Raw genomic sequence first — 26,879 nt, 5'->3', positions numbered from 1 at the left:
AAAATATAATTATTGTTGCTCTAAAATCTTTTCTGGTAGACCTGAGAAATGTCAGTGAAGTTCATAGCTTTTACTTCAATTTCATGAAACACATGATGATACTTTGTATATCATACTATTTCATCTACTACTATTAATCATCACCACTTTTTTATTTGTTTTAATTAGTAACACATGACAGTATAATGATCTTGATATTATCATACATTTGAATCAGATAGGATATAATTTCTCATTTTTCTGAGTGTACAGGTTGCAGAATTACATTGGTATGCAGTCACATATATACACACAGCATTAACAATGTCTATTTTATTCTACTGTCCTTCTATTCCCCCCTTCCCCTCCCATCACTTCTCTCTACCCAATCTAATGTGACCCACTTCTTTTTTTTTCCCCTCACATTGTCATACCTGAATTCGGTATAACGAAGGGGGTCTCCTTCCCTCTTCCATGCAATTCCCCTTCTCCCTCCCTTTCCTTCCCACCTCTCTTCCCTATCTAGAGGTAATTTTCTTCTCATGCTCTTCCTCCCTACCCCATTTTGAGTCACCTCCCTTATATCAGAGAAGACATTTGGCATTTGTTTTTTGGGGGGATTGGCTAACTTCACTTAGCATAATCTGCTCTAATGCCATCCATTTTCCTGCAAATGCCATGATCTCGTTATTTTTTAGTGCTGAGTAATATTCCATTGTGTAATCATCAAAACTTATTATGGCTCCTTGTTTAGTCCCAAGTACACCAAAATGTGATAAAGGACACTTAAGGCAGTAGTAGTGAGATGACTCTGCCAGGGCCCTTGGCTTTTAACTGCTCATATGCTAAAATCTCAGAAAAAAAAATAGATAAGGACTAAGCTTTGGAGGTGGTGGGTTGGAAGAAAGATTTGCCATTTTTACCTGGGGTCCTTTAAACTAAAGTAATTAGGCCAAGCAGATCATCTTTGGTATCTGAAGAATATAAGGAGCAGACTGGACCATCAGATATACCTATTCTGGGGTACGCCCTGCCAAGACACTATTTTCTGAAGTTTGGCTTGTTGTATTAAGCTGTCTGCATTTACATCAGGCTTCACTGAGCAGCAGACACCCCAGCACTTTGACTTGGGCATTTGCCACATCTGCACCAGGAGCAATCTCCTTGGCTACCCATCAATTCCCGCGTGAAGAATTAGTAGTGAACATGAAACAACACAGGAAAAGTCTCAGTACTGTAGAAGCTGATTCTAATTTAGAAGAAGGGTTTTAACTGAAGTTTTGAATATTAACTGAATTCTGGGCTGGGGCTGTGGCTCAGCAGTAGAAAACTTGTCTCATATGTGTGAAGCACTGAGTTCGATTCTCAACACCATTATAAACAAATGAATAAAATAAAGGTCCATCTACAACTAAAATAAATATTTTTTTTAAAAAATGTTAACCGAGGGCTGGGGATGTGGCTCAAGCGGTAGCGCGCTCGCCTGGCATGCGTGCGGCCCGGGTTCGATCCTCAGCACCACATACCAACAAAGATGTTGTGTCCGCTGAAAACTAAAAAATAAATATTAAAAATTCTCTCTCTCTCTCTCTCTCTCTCTCTCTCTCTCTCTCTCTCTCTCTCTCTCTCTCTCTCTCTCCTCTCTCACTCTCTCTTTAAAAAAAAAAAAAAAATGTTAACCGAATTCTCCTCAATGCGCAGTACGCTATCCTCTGGGAAGACAGAACAAACATTTTAGGAGCAAGCACCTTTCTGAGGACTCAATGGCATGGCTAACAGCATGGCTTTACTATGTCACCCAAAATGAGGCCATGAGAAGTTTTAAAGGCTGAAAATGAAAAGAAACTATTTCTGCAAGAATACTCTCTAGCCCAGAATTCTGAAAAGAGGCTAATTTTACTTTAAGGTAGGGAATCCTCAGCTAACCAATATACAGAATCCAACTAAACTAAGAATAACCCAGTTCCAGGTCTGGATTCAAAATAGAAATTACATGTCCCCTTGAAAATCTCCTGCAGGTCATGGATAAGTAGCAATAATTTTTGTGGCTTTTCTTACTTGACAGCAAACTTTCAGTTCTCTCTGCATGAGGTTAATTCTGTCACTATTTAAACATTTATGTGACAGTTAACAAAAGTAACATGATTTTACATCCTGTCTGTTACTCTCTGGAAAAAGAAATCAAGACACTAAAAAAGTGAAAGGATTTGTTCTGGGAGACACTGTTAGTGGTAAACCAGGTAAAGAGAACCCACTACTTCCATCTGTAAATACTGCTGAGCACACTAAGGGGTGTACGTTTTAACCAACAATGGCCAAGTAGACAGTTTTGTTTTGAAATGAGATATGAAAAAAAAAATAGATCTTTTTCACAACGATAATGCCAGGAGGATGAGTTGGTTCCAAGTAATCCTCTTATTTCCTTTTATGTAGAATTCCACAAGAAATGAAAATTTTGTTTCTGGTGTACCTCAGCCTTATATACACGTGAAAACGTGTAGCCAACAGTATGACAGGCACGTCATCAAGTAGGTGACATTTTGGAAGGTGCTGCTGCTGCTGCTCAGAAGGGCAAAAACATGTATTTCTATTATCACAGTTTCAAAAGAGTGAAAACTGAAAAAGGAGTGCAATGGTGTGTGGTCACAGGGCTGACACCAGGAGAAAACTGTGACACCTTGATACTATGATAGCTCTAGCCTTGTCTCCTCGCTGTCTGTCTCCAGACGCAAACATGCTGAGACAAATGAGCCTTCCAACTAAAGGACAGTCCTGCCTGCCAGGGAGAGCCCAGGTTCTGGATGAGATAAAATGCTTATCTCTAAAAGATCAAGAATAACTTTCTTTGCCTAAATTTAATATACAAAAGAACACTTCAATTCTTTTCAGCAAGAAATATTTTTCATTTAAAGAAACACTGAGATTCAAACTCTAAACATTTCTAACCCCATTCATCATGTGATCTTATTCTTTTCATTCATGCTGCTATACACTTAAAGCAGGCATCTACTATCCTGATTATTTTGTCCTCCAGGAATACTATGAAACCTAAAGATCAATCCTCCAATAAGTATATAAAACTAAATTAGTCCTACGCAGAAAACTATATGGAAACTTGAACCAAAACTCTCTGTCCCAAACCTGCATGTAGGAAAACACTAAATATTTCCTAGCCGAGGATTTCCTGTGCTGTTACTGTATAAAAGATCACTAATGATGAATCTAATAGAAAAACACACACTACTGCAGGCTCTCCCTACTTCACTGAAGTAAGCTCTCTTTCTTTTGTTCATTTTATTCCCCAGTACTTAGCAGAGAGTTGCTCCAAATAATTTAACATTAAACCATCATTAAAATATCTGTCTTATTAGAAACCAAACTGACAACTATATCGTTTTACAGATTTTTTAAACACTCTCCAAAGGTTTAAAAATCTTATACTTTTCATCTATCTGTATCTTTAAAGTGTGTCTTTTAAACCCCAAATGAGAAATCTGTCTTAAAAGGGGAGAGCATATTTTTTCAAAACTGCCACTGTCAGAAAAGAAAAAGAAACTGAGCGTGGTGGCACTAGCCTGAAATCTCAGCAGCTCTGGAGGCTGAGACAGGAGGATCTCAAGTTCAAAGACAAAAGCGTGTCACTAAGCAACTCAGTGAGACCCTGTCTCTAAATAAAATAAAAAATAGGGCTTGGATGTGGCTCAGTGGTCAAGTGCCCTAAGTTCAATTTCTTCTTTTGAAGAAGAAGAAAGAAAAGAAAAAAAGAGAGTAGAAATATTCAAGTTGAAAGGAGACTAAATGTAATACCTGCTCCTATGTTGATTTCTCTACTAAAGGAGTAAAAAATCTGCTCTATCAAACGTTATTTCACAAAACTAGAAATAGTAGTTTAGATAACAGCTGTCAATTTTTCAAAGAAAAATGTGTGTATGAGCATGTACATATAGAGAAAACAACTGATCAAGTGTAAATTGCTAAAAATAGTTAAATCTAAATAAGGAGGTATATGGGTATTCTTTGTACTATTCTTACAACTTTCCAAAAATTTCAAAATCGTTTACAAAATTAAAAAGTAATAAAATGACATAAAACACAACTCTTGAAACTGCATGGCTGTGTCTTGCTTTTTATTTTGTTTATAATCCTGGATGATCTCTGTTTTTTTGCAGCATCCAGTCATTTACATTTAATGTGATTTTTATATGTCTAAAATCTTGCTATTTGTGTTCTATCTTATCTATCTGTCCTTATCTCTTTTTTTTTTCTTTGTTCTTTTTTCTTCCTTTCTTGCTTTCCTTTGGATTAACCAAATATTTATTCAAAATTAAATTCAATCCCCTCTATTGGCTTTTTAACAATATCTCCACTTTAATGTTTTAGCATGCCAGGAAACAAACTGTGCATCCTTAACCTATCCTAGTTTCTACCCTGACCATTACACCCCTTCACATATGATGTAAGACATTTACAACTCTACAATTTCATTTACCCTACTCTCCTGTCCTTTATGCAATTACTGCCACAGCTTTTAGTTCCAAATATATTAAAAAACCACATATTACTATTGTTTTTACTTTAAAAATTCCATTAAGGAAAGATAAAGAAATTAAGAAATGAGAATTTTTGCTCATATATTTATCTTTATGGCTCTCTTTAATTTTTCTTCTAGATCTGAGGTACCATCTGGTATAATTTTCCTTCAGTTTGAAAAACTTTCTACATTTCTTTAAGTGCAGGTACAGAGTCAACAAATTCAGCTTTAGTTCACTTGAAAATGTATTTATTTTTATCTTCATTTCAAAAGATATTTTCAGTTGAGAACAAAATCCTAGATTGACAATTTTTGGTGTTTCAAACACTTTTAAGATGACGTTCATTGATTTCTGGCTTGCGTTGTTTCTCATGAGAAGCCAGTGATAATTTTTATCACTGTTTCCCTATAGGCAATGTGTCCTTTTTTCCTTTGGATATTTCTAAAGACTTCTTTTCTTTGATTTTGAGCAAACTGATAATGATGTGTCTAGGCGTTGATTTTCTTTGTGTTAATCTTTCTCGGGATCTGATAAGTTTCTTGGATTGTGTGTGTATATTTTTCAACAAAATTTAAAATTTGGAAGCCATTATTTTTTTCTGATATTTTTCTACCCTAATTAATCTGGCCCTTATTCTTCTATACCTGTAACAACACAATTGATAGGCTGTACAATAATGTCCCAGAGCCTCTTATGACTTTGTTCATTTTTCTTTTTGGTCTATTTTCTCCCCATCCTTTGGTTTGCAGTCTATACTGATCTAACTTCAAGTTCATTGATCCTTTCTTTTAGACTATGTAATTTGCTGTTAAATCCATCTGGCTAATTTTTTATTTGAGATACTAATTTTTGTCAACTTTTAAAATTTTGCTTATGAGTCACATTTTCTCGCTTTCACAAGTATAATAATTATATGCTAGACATTGTAGATGCATCATTATTGAGAATCCAAATTATGTTGTCTTATTTTAGAGAGAGTTTTGATCTACCAGGCAGTTAATTTACAGGTAGATCAGGCTGATCTCAAGGGAACATGTTTGGGGGATTTGTTATATAAATCTGCAGTAAACTTTCCTCAGTGGCTAGAATAGCCTTGGTCCTAAAGCATGATCTGTCTGAAGTCACAGCTGAAAGCACAGGGCATTCTGCAGGTTCTCCCACACTAGATGGTCTGAATTACAACATTTCTGACCATTTTGCACCTTCTTTTGAAATTTCTGTTCAGCTCAAATCCCACAGTAGCTGTTTTCTACTAAGCCACGTTGTGTTGCTCAGCTTCATAATAGACCCAAGGGTTCAATGGCACTCATTTATAAATTTTGAAGGGGCTCCTTCAAATTGAATGCAATTCTCTGCTCTCCAGGATCCCAACCCACAAATTCCAGCTGCCTCTAGATCCTTCAACTCCAATCTCTGCTAAGATAGTCTGCTGCTATCTGGACTTCACTTCCCTATGCCATACTTTGGAAAAAGTACCCCCAGGAAGAAGCAGTGATAAATATGAAGCTCCCCTCATGTGTTTTCTCTCTGCTGTCTGAGTCTAACCAGTTTTATCTTTGCTTCCAGCAAGAGGAAACTTCATCACAGCCAGAACCAGAAGCTCCTAATGCTAATTATATTTGAAAAAGCTTTAAAATCTATTATTTTATCCTGAAAATAAACTGCATAAAAAGCACATATTCATTCCATATGACAGATTATCAAGTCAAGATATAAAATATTGAATCACCAGCCCATAAAGATATTTAATTCAATAAGTAAATATTCATCAAGCACCTACTATGGGTACAAGATAATTGACATATTGGTAAAAAATAACTCAGAAAATGTAATTTCAAACCATATTATTTCTACTGAACCATCATCAATAAAGCAAATGCACTATACAAAAAAAAAATCTAATGAATGAATAACCAAGAATCAATCATTCAATCCACCAAGAGCATGCCTATATTCTCAAAAATGACTACATTTTATATTCATGATTTATTTTTTACTGCAAAGATTCCTATTTGCCATGCAAGTAATTTCATTCCTACATAGTTATATTTTTCAATTTCCTACATACTTAATTTTTTTCCTACTAGTAGGTACTACTTAACTGAGTCATTTCTATTTAGCTATTTCAAACTTGCTTCAGCTAACTCTTAATTGCATTTCTAATTTTCATCTGGCCAAATCAAGTATATTTTGCTGGAAAGAAAATACAGCACAGTTTCTAAATGCCATCTCAGCAGTATCATACCAAACAGTAATATAATTCCTCTGATCTTCAACAGATCAAAGTGATACATTTATATCTTACAGATTTACTCTCTTCTATCAGAATAAGCCCTTAACATGTCATATAGCCCAAAATATGCAAAAGGTGACTGTTAGAAAATAGTCAATACAAATAAGTGCATATATTTTTATGAAATGGTGTTTAAGGGTGTTTTAATTTTTTACCTTATATATACCTAATTCCAGTAAAGAAAAATATAATACAACAGAAAGCATTATACTATACATCTTTGATTGATACAAATTCACAATCTGTTCTTATTTTTAAAGTTAGGCAAAAAGAAACTGTTAAATGGCCTTCTGAAGATGGTAAAAGTTAATTATATCAGCAGTTTCCCTTTTAAATGGAAGCACTACTTTCTCACTGTTTATGAGTCTTAATGTAGTATTTTAGTTGACTGATTTATTATTATTGTTGTTCTAAACTGCTGTCCTAAATCAAGATGACACCCTTTGCAAAAATCCCGTACCTGTAGCACATCTTGGATCTTCACCCACACATCTGCCATATCATACAATTTGATTTCTTCCTGTTGAGTTGGTGGATTCCCGACAGAGTCCTGCAGGTATCCCAGGACCACAGAGTGTGCAGCGGCTACAGCATTAAATTTGTCAAACAGCAGCTCCAGCAGCTCTAGAAGTAATCTAGTTACAAAACAAACAAACAGATAAATAAATAACATTTATACAAACACGCAAACATGCAAGCATGCTGATGGATGGTTCATACTGGTCTATAAGAAAAACATCAGGTGTAGTAAAGTGAAATAACATACTTCAACATAAACAGCATAAATATCACACTTCAACAGATTTGATTTCAAACAGTGGCATATTCCATGCAACTTAAAAAAAAAATACTTTTCTAAGCCTCAGTTACCTTTGCTACAAAACGAAAATAATTTAAGAATTTAAAAATCAATTATAAAGTCCCTAAAGTAGTAATAGAAGCTCAATGAATGTTTGTATCCTTTTTAATGTATTTCAGTGATTACAATTCTACCACTCTATATTCACCCAGGCAGCTTCTCCAAGGAATTCAGGCAATTTCTTCAGACAACAGCTCAGATGTTGCACAGAATATGCTATTCCCTAGCAATAAATTGGGTACTTTGGTAAGGATTCTAATCCTTTTAGTCATGAAAAGCCGTGCTTACTACCATTCAAATATATGGCCTAAGGTGCCTGAAAAAAAAAAATACACACCTGCCAAGCAATCTGACTTTCACTACAGGGAGCAGCTTAGGCATCCGCATTATCTCATTTATCATAGTGAGATATGCTGGACACATATTATTACATCGATTTTATATACTCAAGGACACAAAATGAGGTTGCAAGGCAGCTGGGCATACAACAAAAGTTGATTTCTGTGTCAGGGTATTTAGCCACCTACCTGTCACTACCATACTAGAATGCAGATTGTGTATTTAGAGATAGTACAGAGCTTTAGGTCAGGGTACAAAGCAATTCTTCTACCACCAAGACATATATCTTCACTGATCACCCAAGTCTAGAATCTCCATTTCCTCCTCTGAATTTGTGTAGTATTTTAATCCATTTTTATGGAACTTATCATATATGGCTCACATATGTGGCTCAGTAATTGCGGGTCACATTTATTCATATACAAATATTTTACTGCCCTTTTCCATTATTAATCTTTCAGGGTAGGCACTGTCTTACATGTCTCTGGTATATTCAGGAGCACTAATTTCCTGTGTATAGCGTGAGAAAGTATCAAAAAATCTTAGATTTTGAGCTTTATTATATATTATATGGCTCTCAGTTCAGAGCTCCTGAACAGACTGGTAAATCTACCAGTAAAGTACAAAGAAATAGCGAAAGAGCTTGACAGAATGCCAGTTAACAAGATGGTGTTACCATAAATAATAGAGGGTATCTACCATCTCATCAAAACGTATAGCATATTATCTATTACTATGGCTTCTTTACTGCCCAGTTATTGTAATTAGCATGCCAATATGTAGGGCCATAACTATCTTATGACAAAACCCTAATATCTATTGACATCATAATTTAGATGAGACAGAAACAGAATTTATGTAGTACTGCCACTCTAGGACACATACTTAATCTTGAAATTATACACCTTTTGACTGATAATTTAAAATATCATTTTTCATATTTATACTCATATTTCTAAGAAAATTACTCTTTCTCATCTGTGTTATTGGAGAGCGACACAAATATCAGCAAAGGTACAAAGTACAGGAAGATATGACTAACCAGAACAGCTGAAATAGTTAATATGGTGCCTGGAAATAATTGTCATAATAATAAAAATAACAAAACTGGAATTACACATAGTAAATACCCAGTTAAGAGAAGGTTCTACTTTTCAAATAAAGATTATGATAAGTATATAAGACTGTAGTTCCCAAATATAAATCTGCAGATCATATCTATTTTTCAGTGGTAGGCAGTAAAATAAGAAAAATAAAAACAATATATTGACTTTTTGCTAAGTTAAATTTATTTAATTTTATATTTTTAGCACTCTCCCAGCAGAGAAATCTCAGTTGTTTTCTGTCATAATGGTAGTTATGTTGCCAAATGTCCTTACTTGACAAAATTAAAATTTAATGACCATATGTTATACTCAACACTTTTTGAAAGCACATTGATCCGTGACATTCAGAAGCCTGAAGCCCAGTAGTGTGCAACATCCCAGTGGCTTGAAGTTCTGGGTACTGGACTGTGACCTAGCAATAAAGTAGAAAAAAATGGAAGAGCAGTGGCTCCTCTAAATGAAGGGGTGCTGCTGTCTGGTTATCTCGGGGCCTAAGCTCCATGACTACACCTTATCTGTCAGTTAAGGAGAAGAACAGCTTGACAATGCTCTAACAGAGCTGTGCCCCATTTAGAAAAGAGACCAGTGGACAAATGAAGTGTAAGATGAGATTCATGGTATCCAGCAAAATCATGGAAATAGAGATCCTAGATAAAATGCAAACATAGTGCCAGCTTCAGCTACTGCTGGAGGCTCAAGGTCAAGACAGGCCTGTGTCTCCAGAGGCCATCACAGCCTAGGAAACAGGGGAGGGACTTAAGAAGATACAGGCCAGGCATGGAGAGTATGCACTGGAGTTCTACCTATGTGAGACATTCACCCACGTTAATAGGAGGGAAGCTGGCTTCTGCTTTATCACAAAGCAATCATGTAATAGTAGTAAAACTGTAGTTCTGACAGTAAAATTAAAAATATTACTACCCCAGATGATACCATCAACAAAGTGAAAAGGCAATTCATGATATCAAAGTAGTGATTTTCAAATCACACAAGTCCTGATAAAAGACTGGTAATGAGAATACCTAAAAACTCCTAACTTGTAATAAAGACAACCAAATTTTAAAATGGACACAGATTAGAATATACATTGCTGCAAAAAATAAAAAAATAGTAACATATATATAAAAATGAATGACTAATAAGCAACAACAAGATGCTCAAAAACACTAGCCATTGGTAAAATGCTAATCAAATCAAAATGATATTGCACTTTGATATACCAGATAGTTATAATCAAAAGACAAAAAGTGTTGGTGAGGTTGTTGAGAAATTAGAACTTTCATACAAGGCTGGTAGGAATAGAAAATGGTACTGCCACTGTGGAAAAAAGTTACCATATGGACAAAGAGTTACCATATGGACAAAGTGATTTCATTCGAAGGTATACATTCGAGAAAAGTGAAAACATATGTGCACACAAAAACTTGTACACAAATGTTCATAGCAGCATCACTCATATTAGCCAAAAGGTGGGAAAAAATCCAAAGGACCATCAACTAATGAATGAAAAAACAAAATGTATAGAGAATATTATTCAGCCACAAAAAGGAACAAAATACTGCGATGCGATATGGTACAACAGGAGAAAATCTTGAAAATATTATGCTAAGTGAAAAGATCCAAAAGACCACATATTGTATGATTCTATTTATATGAAAAACCCAGAATCAAATAATACATTAGCGGTTACTTGAACTAGGTAGGACCTGACAGAGTACAAGGAATTGGGGGCGGGGGGGGGGCGCAAAAAATGTACTAGAACTAGACAGTGCTAACAGTTGCAAAATCCTGTGAACATACTAAAAGCACTGAGTTACATATTTTCAATAAGGTGAATTGTAGAGTAGGCAAAGTGTATCTCAATATAGCTCTTTAAAAAAATTTCAAAGAGTAGCTGTGGCTCTGAGTAAGGACAGTGAGGGTCCAACATCTCTCTTGTGGTAAAGAGAAAACACAAAACGGTGGAAGCCTATGCCTTTGAATTCTTACTACTGGGAGGACATTAACTGCTCCCTTGTGGTGCATTTGGTTTTTGTTTGTTTCTCCTTATATAAATAACATATAAGAAACTAAAGACTTCCGGGGCCTGGGGCTGGGGGCTCAGTGGTAGAGCACTTGCCTTGCACATGTGAGGCACTGGGTTCAATCCTCAGCACCACATAAAAATAAATAAACAAAATAAAGGTATTGTGCACATCTACAACTAATAATATATATAATAATATATATTTTAAAAAGAAAATAGAAATTAAAGACTTCCATTCTTTCCCAGAACTGATGCTTCCTAGACCTTTAATTATGCGGGGCGGGGTGGAGCCTCAACTTCTCCAGAAGTCTCCATCTGTAAGAGCAAAGAATCAGTACCTGTTCTAGGTGCCTCACAATACTGCCAGAAAGATACAATTTTAAAATGAACAGAACTAGTTGAGATAATGGTGTAATATTAGAGAAAGCAGCAGGTTCAGAATTTTTTTTTCTTTTCAGTGGCTTGAGCAACACTAAAGATGATGGTTACTTTTCCTAGGAGGGAGTGAAGGAGGGAATAATAATGTCAAGATAGAAATTTGGGTTTAGCCCTGGGTATGTTAAGTTTAAGGTGTTTTGTCCTTAGGTACTTGGGTATGCAAGTCAGGAGCTCAGGAGAGAGATTGATAACTGGAAATTGTAGAAGTATAAATATTTGAGAGGATGAGATCACTCAGAGATAATATGCAGAGTAAGAAAAGCAGGCAAGCCAAGACAGAGGCGACACTGTAGGAGAAGACAGCAGTGAAGGATGGTTAGGAAGCAGCTAGGGAGGAAGAAGGAACCAAAGGAAATGTGAAGACAGGGGGAAAGAGAGTATCATCAGAGTCAAGGGTATGCAGAGGTCAGCTAAGGGAGAAAGAGAAATGTACAACTCACAGGTCCCCAGAGAACTGGGCAAGAAAGATTCCAGTAGAGCTTTGGAAGCTAAGGAGTGAATGACTAATAAGGAAAAGTAAACCAAGGTCAATCTCAAGCTTTGCAAAGGCACAATGTTCCTCACCAGCATGTGCACCTTAAAAAAGGAAAAGTAAGAAGATGCTCCATTAATGCATCAAAGAATAAAAGAGATTAGGAATCACCCAAACAAACAGGACCAAGTCCACACTGGTATGGCCCAGTTTAAAGCCACCAGAAATAAACTGAAATATGTCATTAACATTCATATACACTCTCCATCTGCCCACACACAACATAAGACTGTGAAAACAAGTGTGTTTGCCTTTAGCTGCAGAGACACCCAGGATTAACTAAATACAAAAAGCCCTACTAAAACTGTTCTCCACCCCACTCCCACTGCAAAATATTAAATAAAAGAAGAAATAAAACATTATATTGCAGTTAGCTCAGCTGCTTAAATCCAGTTTAGATCAAGGTTTTCACCACTGATCTAAAAGACAATAGAGCAGGCAAGATCATTAAATTACTTGACAATTCCTTAAGCTGAATTGAATTAGGAAAGGCCTCTTACAGGAATAGGCCTAAGAACCCTGAGAGCTCTGGATTTCAATTAACTGAAATTTCTACCCTTCAGAAAAAAATACCACATACACACGCCCCTCTCATAGGTTATTTCTAGAGACATGAAACAGTATACAATAACATGCTATACAGCATCACAAAGGTAAATATTAACCCTGGGATGGCAAAATGGTAGCAAGAGATGGTATAAAGCACTGACGTAGAAACCTAGCCTTGAATACCAGCTCTCTGCAAATAACCCTATGACTTCCAATACACGTTGGGATTGAAATCTAAGGTTCCTTCCTCAATCACAATTCCCTACTCACAAATTGATTGTGAGGGCTGTATGCAAAAAACACATGCAAATGTATACTTTTAAAGAAATCTAAAAGTAACAATAGATTTCAGAAACTTTAACAGCCACCATTCTAGAGGGCAAAGGGGGAGGTGAGCATTACCCCAGATGTTCCTAGGACCAACCGCATCTCTGTCCTTCCCATGGCTTAGTTAGTAAAGTCCTGCTTATACTTCATAACATAGTTATAAAAACCCTGCTTTAAGTTAGTAGAATTTGAGTCTCTGTGTTCCTATGAACTCCTTTCAAACTAAAACAGATCACTACAATGATTTTAGGGGAGTGGCAAAATATTGGTGTGCATAGTCCCCTAGACCAGAAGGTGAAGAGAGAGTACCAACTTCATGCTTCTTTGTTACCACACCTTTCTGCCAACACATGGCCCAATGTATAGAATGGAGAACACACTTAAATTCCATGGGCAACTGAGTTCACAAGTAAAAGAGTTGGCAAGGAAGGACAGAAGTATTAGGAGAGATCTGGGGTTCAAGATGCAATCTAGGGTCTTGCCTCTCGTGGGGCAGACAGCTAAAGCTGTCACAATGCAGGGGACCCTAAGAAAGTAAAGCCAAAATGAGAGATCAGATAACAACAACGAAGATGACAACCATTACATATGAGGACAACAGCAATGACAAGTATACAAACAATAGTCACATTTTAGTACTAACTGCTCACAAATGCCAGGTTCTGTGTTAAGTGCTTTATTTGGATTACCTCATTTAATCCTCATGACCACCTTATGAGGAAGACATTACTTTCATCTCCATTTTATAGACAAGGAAACTAAAGCTCAGAGACAAGACGAGAACCAGGACACAATTTTAGAGAATGTCCCTTTGTAAGGCTATTACGAAATAAAGAATAAGAAATATTCAACACAAGAGAGACTAGTACTCTGTAGTACTTGGGAGAGTATCAACAAAACTGTCTAAACTGCCTCGTTCTTCTTACTACAAGCAGGTTATCACACCAGGTCTACAAATAAATTATCTCTTGCAAAAGTCCCAAATAAATATTTGACTCAGGTATACCCTCTCTGGTCCCTTTTTGGTGCTGGGTATCCAATTCAGGGACTTGTGCTTGCTAGGTGAGCACTCTACCTCTGAGCTCTATCCCCAGCTCACTTTGGTCTTTAATTGACAAGATGCAGGCCTCTGTCCTCTGGCCTCTCCCTTCTTTGTCAAACACTGTCTTCCACAGGCCTCACAACCCAGACACTTCTGTTTTCTTCCCCCCTCCCTAATTGCTCCTTTTCAAGAACTTCACTCTCCACCAGTTCTTTATGTACTAGGAATTCTTCTCCAGCCTCATATTTTCTTCAGGTGAGCTCATCCATCATTTCCATCTGCTACTGCCTCCAAACACGTCTCCCAGCACGATCATTCTCCTGGACTGTAGCCCTCAAACTTGACACGACTTCAGTGGAACCCATCATCTCCTTCCCTACTTCTCCTTGTTCACCACAGCAATGATTGGTTCACTTATCCCAGCAAACAATCCTCATCTTCCCTTCTCCCTCATATCCATCTGGGTCCCCTTCGTCTACCTCTTCTCTGTCTCTCAGGGGCCTGCTTCTTCCCAGTGCCATTGTTATCCTCTATAGCTGGCCTTGTCATCTCTTCCCAAAGTTCCTAAAACAACCCTCAACCCAGTGTCCTTTCCTTTAGTCCTTGACTCTTTCCCTCCAGACTGTCAACTCATGGAGGATAAGAACTGTTTCTAACTGACTGATGCCTGTCTGTATTCCAGATGTGTCATAACAGCCAGCACAGGACAGGCAATAAATGAGTATTTGAATGAAGGAATAAAAAATGAACTCTAGAACAAGGGGACAGGCCCGATCACAGATGTACGTGCTGAAGAAATAAATGTTGGTTATAATCTCTCATAATAACAAAATATTTTACACAAAACTATACTCTCAAAAAGGTAACCTTACCAACATAAAGATGAGAACATAAAGTAGTTACAAGCTGAAAGACAAGCTTTCACAGCTGACTTTGATAACACCACAGTAAAATGTATTTTATGCAAAAAATAGAAACGTGTTAAGATGAAAAAAGCATTTGTTCTTTAAACACACATCCAATTACCTGGCAGGCTTTAAAAACAGCCATAAATAAAACATTATTTACTCTCCTAGAGCTTCTACCAACTTCCTACCCGCAGCCATCCTACAAATCTCAAGTGCCACCATGAAGAAAGGCAGAGGGCTAAGAATAGAAAGTTAAGAATGGTCACATGCCCAAGGCAAGAAGTGTGTATGGTATAACTTACATCATCAAGCTGTGAAAAATGTTCAATATTTAAGGTGAGATAAAGACTATCTGAATCTAAATTTAACATCAGGGAACCTTGAATTAGTCATTTGGCTGGAAAACCCATGTTTGCAGCCAAAGAGCTGCCTCGCTTGGTCACGAAGCAAAGACATACACAAGGTAGAAAAGCAGTTCTGTTCTACTATTTATCTGCTGAGACCTTAATGCCAGCATTTTACATTTTCCCATTGACAGACAAAGGTATAACACAGAATATTTATTTCCCTACTGCTATGCTCTAAAAGGTAAGAAAGTACAAAGCTCAGACTTTATATGTCATATGAAAAAATAAAAGAAATCAATGATATCAAAATGGTCTTCTTTTTCCTGCCTATACTTACAATCTGATTTTCATAACAAGCTCAGCTGACCTAGTATCTTTCTTTTCAAACAGGACATAAACTCCAGTTATCTTCAAGGTTATCTAAAACCTACTTTTAAGGAACAGAGATAAGTTTTAGCACTTATTAATAACAAACTTCATGTAAAAAGAAGTTACTATTTGAAGAATGCTGACTAATTCTCCATCTGCAGTATGAAAAGAACAGGAAAAAAATTATTAGCAATTCAGAATGAAACAGCAAAAATAACAGGAACACTGCACCAGGTCCTGGCTCCATCTCTCCTCTCCTGAGTCACTTCCCTCCTTGACAAGTTAGGCTTCTGAGTGCTGGAGAGATGACCTGGAATAAACTGCTTATTCTGATGTGTGGCAAATTAGTGACTAAAATTAGATAATAAATCGAGGGCTTCTTTCCTTGAGTTTAAATATCAGTGTCATCCTTTTAAAAGCCTTTCTCTCATTGTGAAAACAGTACTTCATCCGCGTGAAACATTTAAAAAATTATCTATAAATCTACTTTCCAGAGATAACCAAAGTTAAGATTTTCAGTGCATATTCTTATTACTTTGTTGCATATTATCCTTAGTATGAATGTCAAGGCCTCTAGAGGAATTGTTTCCATAACTAAGTTTGAGTCTCAAGTGAGCTAATTAGAATCCATTTATTGTGTGGCTGCTGATCCCACTTCTTAACATGTCCAGTTATCTCTGAGATGCCTGCCATTGATCACAACGGGAGGTATGGGCAGGAGAATGGATATGTCTATGTCGGTACAAACACTGCCTTTTCCTGAGGAAAAACAAAAACAGGTCCGGAAAATGAAACATCATCTTTGCACAAAGCAAACAGCAAACTTGTACACAGTGAAAAGAGACTCTTTTAATCTTAATTCTCCACCAACAAGCTTTGTGAACTATTACATTGTTCCAGCTTTTACATTTCTTTGGATAAATCTGGGATTAATAATAATGCCCCTGTCTGTGTTGAGCCCAGTGGTGAGACGCATTCGGGTGAGATACCAGATGGCAGACTGCCTTGCAAAGCAGGAATGCTACAAAACTGACTGCAAAACTCTGTGATGTTCATGATGCTATAAAGAATGTTCTAAAACTTAAGCATGCATAAGAATCATCTAAAACAGAGAGTCCTGTGGGCCCTGTACCCAGAAATCCCAATTTAATCACAGCTCCCCGACCTATAGGGACAACTTGCATTTCTATCTCTTGAGTAACACTAGTGCTATGGATCCTTAGATGCCACTGTGAGTAGAATTGAGTCTTAAAGGAAAAAATAATCATAATTTAATTCTTCTAACTATATATCTTCTTCACATCTTTCTCAGAAACTCATTTGTTAAGATTCTTGAGCATTTACCATGTGCCTAGACCTAACTCTGGCTAAAAACACAAAGTTAACTCCCTTCTGACAAATTCACAGTCCAATCTAATTAGAGATTGTACTAAGAAGTATGGGCCAGGAGTAAAAGGAGCCCAGATAATATGAAGTACAAACAGAGACACACGAGAGGGCTTTAATCATGTCTGACACCACCCCCCGACACCACCAAGTGAAGAAATTAATTTGACACAAGTTCATTTGTTTTTGCAATGAAAAGATCCAGTGTCCGTTTAAACTTGGATTACCTTTTGTATTATGTAACTAACAAGTGCACAGAAAATAGCAAGAACAAAGGTAGATCCTACTATCTGCCAAAAAGATATGACCTGATGCAGCATGAAGGGTAACATCTACATAAAGTTATAACGACCCATGAAATAGACTTTATCTATTATCCCCTTAACTGGTCCCATCTCTAGTTTCAACCTGCTGTAGTATATACAACAAAAGAATTTGAGAGCGGAATTTTTAAAAACTTGAATTTCAAGTATGAATCAAAGATTTAAGAAATGTCGTAGCTTTGGCCTACTCAAGATCCCTTTTTCTAGAGCTCACAAGCAAAGGACAATCTATAACTTCATGTTTACCAGATAACTATGAACATTATTTATAATACTAATTCACCTCATATGTTATGGCGTTATTATCAATTAGTTAAGTCTTACAAGAATGTACGTAGACTTGGGACTTCCATGGTAATGAATTGTGTATCTTAGTTAACAATTAGAGTAATAAGTCCCATATGTAAAAGAATTAATTCCTTTCATTTGTTTTAAAAATATTTCAGTGAAGCTGTGGGGGACGTGCGTAGTTAAGAAGAGTGGGATTTCTTCTATATGTCCCTGGTTCATCCTATTCGTACCCTTCAATATTTAATGGTTGGGTGTATTTAAAGCATGTTCTCACTGATATGTGTAATCAAAAGTAGAGATTTAATCAAATGGAATCATAATCACTGAAGTTAAATTTACTTGCTTCCCGCTTGCTTTGATTCGAATTAACTACTCATCTAAATTACATCGAGGCCCTTCCTGATTCCAAGCATGTCCAGGTGCTACATGCAGAGCTTGGGAATGGCTACAAGGAGCCACAAGGACAAATGCCTGACCTTGCTTCAAAGCTGCTCTTAAATGACTTTTCTGTAAAATAAAATGACCAATTTCTACCAAGTCCTGCATTTCAGATACTTGGAGAAGAGTAACTAAATTAGAAAGAAGAGATGAAAGGAAATGCCACTTATATGAAAAAGAAACACATGTCTGACTCTAGCCACAAGTCTAAAAGAGATCCTGAGAAATATTCCATTTAGTTCTCTTTCCATAAACACTGCACATATACCTGTGGACTGAGCCTTTAGACGTCCTCATATATAAAACTGTTTAATGAGAATGCTCTGTTGCATCAGTATGTCCTTCTACTGACTTATAGACTTCAAATTTTAAAAATATTTTTAAAGTATATTTTTTTTCAAATTTTAGAACAACAATTCAATGGATTTTTGAAAACCTACAACCTTCACAGGCTGAAAAACCCCAGGAAAAAGTTTTAGGAAATGAGGCAAATATCAACCTTGAAAAGAACCATGACCATAAAGTAAATGATTCAGTGTTAGAATTATTCAGCAAGCCTGCAGCTGACCCTGACAAGGAAGTACATGGCAGATACACTGGCGAGGAAGGAAAGGGATGTACAACCCAGTACAGTACAGTGTAATAACTGGCATATCTGATGAAAGAGTGTGCCCCTCCTTCACATCCCAGATGTTCCAAAGATATACAGTAGCCCCTCCCCTTCATCAGCAGTTTTGCTTTCTGTGGTTTCAGTTACCCATTGTCAACTGTAGTCCTAAAGTATTAAATGGAAAATTCCAGAAAGAGACGATTCAAATGTTTAAAATCATGTGCCACTGAGATGAGCACACCCACTCTGTACACATTAGCTACTCGGTAGCTATCTCAGACATCAGACCAACTGTCATGGTATGCTCGTGCCCAGGTAACCTCTGCAAGTGGCCTAATGCCACGTCACACCCTATGTTTCTACCTCACTTCACCTCATCCTGTAGGCACTGTATCATCTCATGTTATCACTAGAAAGGTGAGCATACTATATAATAAGGCATTTTGAGAGAGAATGACCACATTACCGTAAATTTTATCACAGTATATTGTTAAATTTTTTTCTATTTTATTAATTATTGTTCATCTCTTACAGTGCCTAATTTATAAATTAAACTTCATCATAAACATTTATATGAAGGAAAAAACATAATATATGTTTGGTTTGTTACTCTTCATGGTTTCAGGCATCCACTGGGGGTCTTGGTATCCCCCCAGATAAGATGATATTACTGTAAATATAGAAGTTCCCAGCTTATAATGGTTTAGAACCAATAGACAATGTTGCAAAAGCAATATGCATTCAGTGGAAACCATTCTTCAAATTTCAAATTTTGGTTTTTTCCTGTTCTACCTTTCAAAGATAGGACAATATTGGCTGATGGGCAGTGGCAGTCAGCCATAGCTCCCATCAGCCACCCAACCAGCAGGATAACAACTAATACTCCACAGTATTATGTTACTAGGCTATAATGTTCAGTAAGTTAGGTGTATTAAGTGTATTTTTAAGATGATATTTTCAACTTACAATGGATTTACTGCAATAAAACATCATAAGTCAAGGAACATCTGCATTAAGAATGAGGATATTTACATACTAAAAGAAAGTCTGGAAGTGTTTATTTATAATCTAAGAATAGAGAAGACCTAAGTTTAACACATAATCCACAAGCTATAATTATAATAAAATAGAACCTCATAAAAATAAAGCTAATATCTACATGGTCAGAAACATCACAAAGTCAAAGCAAAAAAAAAGTTGTGAAATAAATCTAAAGAACTGATTTCCTAAATATATAAAGAGCTTTGGCAACTCAATAAAAGACATAGTAGAAAATAGACAATTTATTGAAAAAGAAATAAACAATACCTGAAGTTTATAACTTTAAGACATCAAACATCAAAAAAAATAAAAGTAATGGAATATTAAAGCACACTGTACCCATACTTTGCTTCATTATCATTTTTATGGCTGGTTTTATCTATATCTTCACCTGCTCTCAATCCCACTTATAATATATGTTTGGTTTGTTACTCTTCATGGTTTCAGGCATCCACTGGGGTTCTTGGTATCCCCCCAGTTGCCTTACTTTATTATAGATATAACCCAGATATTGCAACAAAATTTTTCTAAACAAATGAAAATTTAACTTACTCAGAAGAAAAATAAAATCCAAACCACACTTAAAATATCATTTTTTACCTTTCAGATTGGCAAAGATAAAAACATCTGATAATACAATATGTTATCAGAGGAATATAGGAGCACTCAAACATTACCCATGACATGAAAAACCGCTATCATCTCTTAAAAAAAAAAAGCATACTTGGCAATACTCATCAAAATTTAATCAACCATAGAGGTCAGCAAACACTGTGAAAATGGCATATGGAAATGCTGGCCACTCTCCTCACATCTTACATGTCAATGCCATATTAACTGCACAAGTAGAAGAATAAATGGTAGGTGCTATCAAACAAATGGTACCTGACAACTGCAACTATTATACAACAATAATAAAAAGTTTCCTTACTTTATTATCAAAATAATAAAAGCAACTTCCTAACACCCAACTACCCATATTAGATAGTATACCCAGAGTCATATGTTTTCATGGCACGTGAAACACAGGCTACTTCCTAACACCCTCATACCCACACTAGATAGCAAACCCAGAGCCATATGCTTGTATGGCACACTTTGTCCATAGCTCTTATCATAATTTGTAACATTTATCTGAACATTCTCTGAGTAATGCTTTTCTTTAAATTCCATGAGGATAGGGACCATGTTTGATCTGTTTAACACTTTAGTCCAGTGTCTGGTCCCTGGCAGACACTTGCTATGTGCAGAATTCATTTTTTCATTCAACAAATATTTGTTATAGGTCAGGTGGACACTGTGTTAGGTTGTGCAGGTATGGGGCTGAACAAGGTAGACTAGTTCTCTTTTCCTTTCTAGGTTCAGTTGAAAAACTAACCACACATACATACACACACACACACACACACACACACACACACAGATACATTAATTATTTAAAAAAAAAAACAAAACTTAAATGTCCAGTTGGCCTACAAATAGGTGTTAATTTTCCCATACTAAAATTTACTTTAATGGTGATTTTAAACCCCCAGAGGCATTTTTATTTATAATGATTTCTTCTGATTAAAATATCTTAAATATAAATTTAATTTTTAAGTAATAAATGTATTTAAATATATTTTATTATATGAAATATATTTTACATAATAAAATATATTTCAGTATAACTTAATATATATTATAAAATAGGGGGAGGAATAAAACCTATAGCCTTGCTACCCAAACACAATTACTTTAAGGATTAAAGTATTTCTTTCCTGTGTTTTCCATGAACTTTCTTCCATGCCACAGGAGCACAAAACAAGTAATTTCTCTGTTTTTCATAGCTGACATTCAATTTTCCTTCTTCATATAGAGGTCAATGGATATTGCAAAAAGATATCTCTGGCAGCTGTGGCTCCAACTCATTCAATTCTTTCCGCCACCTTTAAGACCAACAGTTTTACCAAAGTGGAGTGTGCCTTCAGCATCTCCTCATGTAATAATCTGTGTGTGTGTGTTGCTGGGGATTGAACTCAGGGCTTTGCATATGTTAGGCAAGCACTCTGGAACTGTGCTACATTCTTAGTCCTTTTTATTTTGAGATAGGTCTCACTAAATTGCCCAGACTGGCCTTGAACTTGAAATTCTCCAAAGGAGGTGGGATTACAGGTGCCCGCCACACCCAGCCTCTGCAGTGAAATTGTGCCTTCGCATGTTAAACAGAAAAATAGATGGAGTGGTTAGCTGCCTTACAGATGACAACCATTCTCTTTCCCACATTCTTCTCCCTTCCTATTCTTGACAAGATTTCACCACATCTTTGAGAAAGATTTTCATTCCATCTCTTCCTCATGCTTTTCTTATTAGCTAAATATTAGAGAACTTCCAGCTTCTTTGCCACACACAAAAAAAGATATGAAAATATTCATGTTATAGATTTTTGGAAAGAATCAACAATTAAGCAATAGAAATTGAAGAAACTGGTTCTGAACTGTTGAGGCTGCAGGCCACCTTTGTCATCTGAAGCTGAAGACACCACCTTCCTTTCTGAGAAAACAATGGGTGGCAGATGACTCTGGTAGATTAGCAAAAGCATATATTACCCTAATGTTTACAGAACTACTGATACTAGCAGTTGAATACATTCCTTTAACAGTAGGTAGAGGCTTATAGATACCAACAGATTATGAATGAACAGAACAGATATGTCTCCTATAAAGAGATAATAGATAGCTTAGGAGATAAAAATAAAGTAAAATCCTAAGTGGGTCATCAAAGTGATTTTTCAAAATATATTTTTAGTTGTAGATGTGCACAATTTTTTAATTTAATTTAATTTTTTTGATGTGTTGATGAGAATGGAACCCAGTGCCTCATATATGCAATGCAAGCGCTCTGCCCCTGAGCCACAATCCCAGCCCCACCAAAGTGATTTTTAAAACTGGCTGAGGAAGTATTCTGGCTCTGTAGGAATTAAAGCAAGACAGAATTCATTATTCTATTTTTTCCATATTTCTAGCAAAATAGCACACAACATTAATTCTCTCTACATAAAGACAAATGAAAACAGGCCTGCAATGCCTCACTACCAGAATATATTTAACAAGACATGGAGGAACAATGAAATTTTTAGGGAAAGTTACAGTACTGGTATCCTCCTTCAGAGAAGCATTTACATACTAATGTTATGGAACAGGCCATTTTCGGGGTGGGAGGGTAAGGAAATATGCATGTTAGGGAGGTATCATGGTTTTTTTTATGCTGTGCTCCAACTTTCTTTAAGAAAAACAGATTCTTATATCTTGAATAGTAAAACAATGATAATACAATAATAATAATACCAAGTGCTGTGATTCTACTTTTCTCTGAAATAAATGCCTCCCTAATGAAGTTCTGCACACACAAAACATCATGCAAGCTTCAAGGGATAATTTGACAATATCCTTTCTAAAATTCCAATCCACTAGAAGCAGCAATGCTAATCACTTTCGAATGATTGTGATTAATTCAAAGGAATTAATTCCTGAGGAGTTTTAAAGCGTTTAATAGCACACAAGTACCAAAGACTAGCTCAAAATTATCAGTCATTTGGAATCCCAGCCCAAGAGTTTAATCTTTGATCTCCTAACAAAGTGATTCACCCCAAATATTTGCCTTTTCTGTAATTTTTATCTCATAACAAAAAGTTTAGGACTAAAATTTTTAAATGTGTATGTTTTATAAAATGGGATTATGTTACAGATAAGAAGCTGAGGAAAACAGCATGTTCACTTGTTAGTATCCCATATACCCTGCCCACAAAAGCCTTTTAAAATACTGTCAAAAAAAAAATGAAACTTAAAGAGAGAGGTGGGAAAAAAATCTTCTGCTGACTCATTCCTCACAGAGAAACATTTAGTATTTCCTGGGGCAGTGAGCTCAATTTCTACTTCTAGTGCTGTAATTTCTACTCGTGAATTCTGGAAAGAACTGAGGCAATAGAAGAGGAAGAGGTCAAAACCCTTTGAAAGACAGGATGTTTTTAAGAGTACTATAATGAGATCTGCAGAAAAGGTATTGATCTGTGCCCTTTTGCTTTATTTCCAGTATATACTATAGTAATGCTATTTCCCTATGAAAGTTCAGTATATTTGTCCAGGGACTTGCAGCAACAGGGTAAATAACAAACCAGAATTTTAGAGTATTCATTAGTAAGGAGTCAAAAGGTGTTCATGGAAACCCAGGAACCAGGCAAAGAAAGAAGAAAAGTTCAATTTAGAATCATATCCTGACTTCTCTGAATCATGACATGAGTGATCAAAAACATGGAAACAAGAAGGCACCAGTTATGAACAAACAGGTGTGTTCACACACACAGGTGTGTAGGCAGTGTGCGTATGGTGCTATTACGCTAAACACCATCCAAATAACATTGGCTACAGCAGCAACCCTGTAACACAGATCACAAAGCCAGAATACAAAGTCAGATTTGCTTTCCAAAACCCATGCTCATCAATAATTTGCTGCAAAAAACATTGTGTGACTGGAGAGGGTTAGACAATAGTTTTTTCCACCAATCACAGTACTTCTAAATGAAGTTCACAAGGGAATTATTTTTTAATGAGTTGTAAAGTACAATTAAAATCAATGTTATGTAGATACACAAAAGAATATAAAAAAATATAAATAGAGTATCAGTTTTTCCACAAAAGTAAAATGTCTATGGAAGTCTATACTAAATGAGCTATGATTGTTTCTCCTCAAATCTGCTTAACTTCTTTTTAAAATATTTAAAAGTACAATGAGTAGAATTTCCCTCACAGCATGTCAATAAGATGATGACTCCTCTACACACTGCCACCTCTTAGGGGCTCACACCATTGAGCAAACAAGAAGACATCCTCTCCTCTGACTGCTATTCTCAGGTGACACTGTCATTTCCACTCACGTTTTCCCTCCATGCCAAGTGCCTGCCTGGTGTATGTGGGAGTTTGGGGACAGAAGTAGGGGCAGAAGGTGCTGGGGTTATGGCTCAGTGGTAGAGCACTTGTTAGCATGTGTGAGGCAATGGGTTTGATCCTCAGCAGCACATAAAAATAAATAGAAGGATAGAAAAAGTAGAGATGTTGTGTCCATCTACAACTAAAAGAAGGAAGGAAGGAAGGAAGGAAGGAAGGAAGGAAGGAAGGAAGGAAGGAAGGAAGGAAGGAAGGAAGAGTAGGGGCAGAAATCCCTTTATAGTAAATCCTTGATTTTCCAGGAAAGCCCCAATTTCATAGATGACACTGGTCTAAAATCCGGTTTGACAAACATGATTGCACAGTGTATGATAGTCAAAGAGTTAGGATCAGAATATAATCTCCACATTTTCTTTAGGAAACAAAAGTTATGAAACCCAAATTCTACTTATTATTTTAAATAATTATAGGAATTCCTGAGACTTGATCTGCCTATTGGCCAATATCACCACATATTAAAAAAGAAAGTCTGAGGCAACAGAAGACCAAGGACTTTAGAATCAAATGGACTTGTAACTGGACTCTACGACCAGCCTCCTAAGCTATAAACTTAGGCTAATTACTTAGTCTCTGAGCCCCAGTTCTCCTAAGTATAAAATATGAGTAGTAATAACTAGTTCACAGAATTACAGTGAGAATCAAATGAGATAATATACGTAAATCACCTTGAAAACTGCTTAGTTCTAGTGCATGTTCAATACCAGCTATGTTCTTTCAATTTCTTTATTCACTCCATGTCTTTGAATTTAAACTTTTGTTAGATATGTCTGTACCTTTCATTCAATGTATGTGAATAAGAACAATATGACTTAAAATTCCTCACAGTAAAAAACAGACAGCTAAAATATGTCTAGTCAAGCTGTTTCACCCATGTTTGTATGAGATATAGTATTCCAAGTTTCAGAAGATAACACCAAGATAAGTTACTTATGCTGAACCCTAGAAAATACATGATAAATAAGAGTTATCAAAAACACAAGCGACACCTGCATCTACCTTGGCTGGTTCTCCACAGTGAGGTTCTCTCCCCTCTGATAGCCACTGTCTGCCACCTGGGTGGTAGACCTCTTCACAATCTGCTTTAACTCCTGCTCTAAGCGCTCCTTGATAGCCTTCACCGTCTCTGGTATCTTCTTCAGTTTGGCCAGCCCCTTGATGAGGATACCCATAAAAAGGGTACTGTTCTCCTCTGGATCCAATTCCAAATCCTCCTTGAGATCCTGCAGGTTTATCTCCTTCACTGAAAAATAAACAATAATATTGATAATACTAGTAATACTTTTACATTATAAAATCCCAAAACAGATGCATAATAAATGAGGTTACTCCTTTGATTCCTTCCTTAAAGGAATCAAAGATTGCTGTTGTTGTTGTTGGGATCTTTTTGTTTGATTGGTTGTTTTTTGTTTGTTTATTTTGGGTACTGGGGATTGAACCCAGAGGCATCTTTTTTAACATATAAACATTTTAACATTTGTTGTTGTTACTTAACCACTGAGCTACCTCCCCTACATCCCGAGCCCTTTTCATTTTCTATTTTGAGACAGGATCTCCTCACTTAGTTGCTAAGGGTGGTCTCAAACTTGCAATCCTCCTGTCTCAGCCTCCCAAGTCACTGGGATTACAGGTGTGCACCACCATACCCAGCTCAAAGATTTTTTACAATCAAATGAATTTACATAGTAATTATCCAAGAGTCACAAAATGATATTTATATTCCTCAAATCATACCCAGTAGTTAGTAGCAAGTGGTAGAAGCAACTAAAATTGAGTATGCAGATCTCCACAGGAAGTTGTTCTTAGGTAACTTCTGACAAGCATCCATTGATATTTAATAGGCACCGGTTCTTTATAAAATGCCATGTATGCTGTTACAGGACAATTCTAAAAAGCCAGACCCCAACCTGAAGTTCATATTCATTGGTCAGAAGTGATAAGCAGCTGGAGTAAAATATATTACAAATCCATATAAGGGAGCATAAGTTAAGATTGTAACAAATGAAAAAGAAATCTGGAGAAACAAAAGCAAGAAAATATGTACAAGTGAGACAAGATTTCAAAGAAAAAAAAAGTAATGAAAACATATTGCATAAATACAAAAGAAGACCTCCTATTTTTTCTTTAAAGATTTGCCTGGAATAACATTATCTACTAAACACAGA

General features: G+C 36.2%; 1 protein-coding gene across 1 annotated transcript in view; it reads right to left on the bottom strand.

The window, feature by feature from the left end:
• EXOC4 (exocyst complex component 4) overlaps window positions 1–26,879 on the bottom strand; it is an 816,673-nt gene that overhangs the window by 680,545 nt on the left and 109,249 nt on the right. The window contains exons 6-7 of the mRNA XM_081287653.1: window positions 25,714–25,957; window positions 7,265–7,439 (exon numbers count right to left, since the gene is read on the bottom strand). Of these exons, the coding sequence (XP_081143779.1) occupies window positions 7,265–7,439; window positions 25,714–25,957 (419 nt within the window). The remainder of the gene's footprint in view (window positions 1–7,264; window positions 7,440–25,713; window positions 25,958–26,879) is intronic.

The sequence above is a fragment of the Spermophilus citellus genome (genome assembly GCF_964194105.1).
Source record: "Spermophilus citellus genome assembly, chromosome: 3".
In the NCBI taxonomy this organism is placed as follows: Eukaryota; Metazoa; Chordata; class Mammalia; order Rodentia; family Sciuridae; genus Spermophilus; species Spermophilus citellus.
Note: the sequence above shows the minus strand (reverse complement) of the source record. Positions and strands in the feature narration are given on the sequence as shown.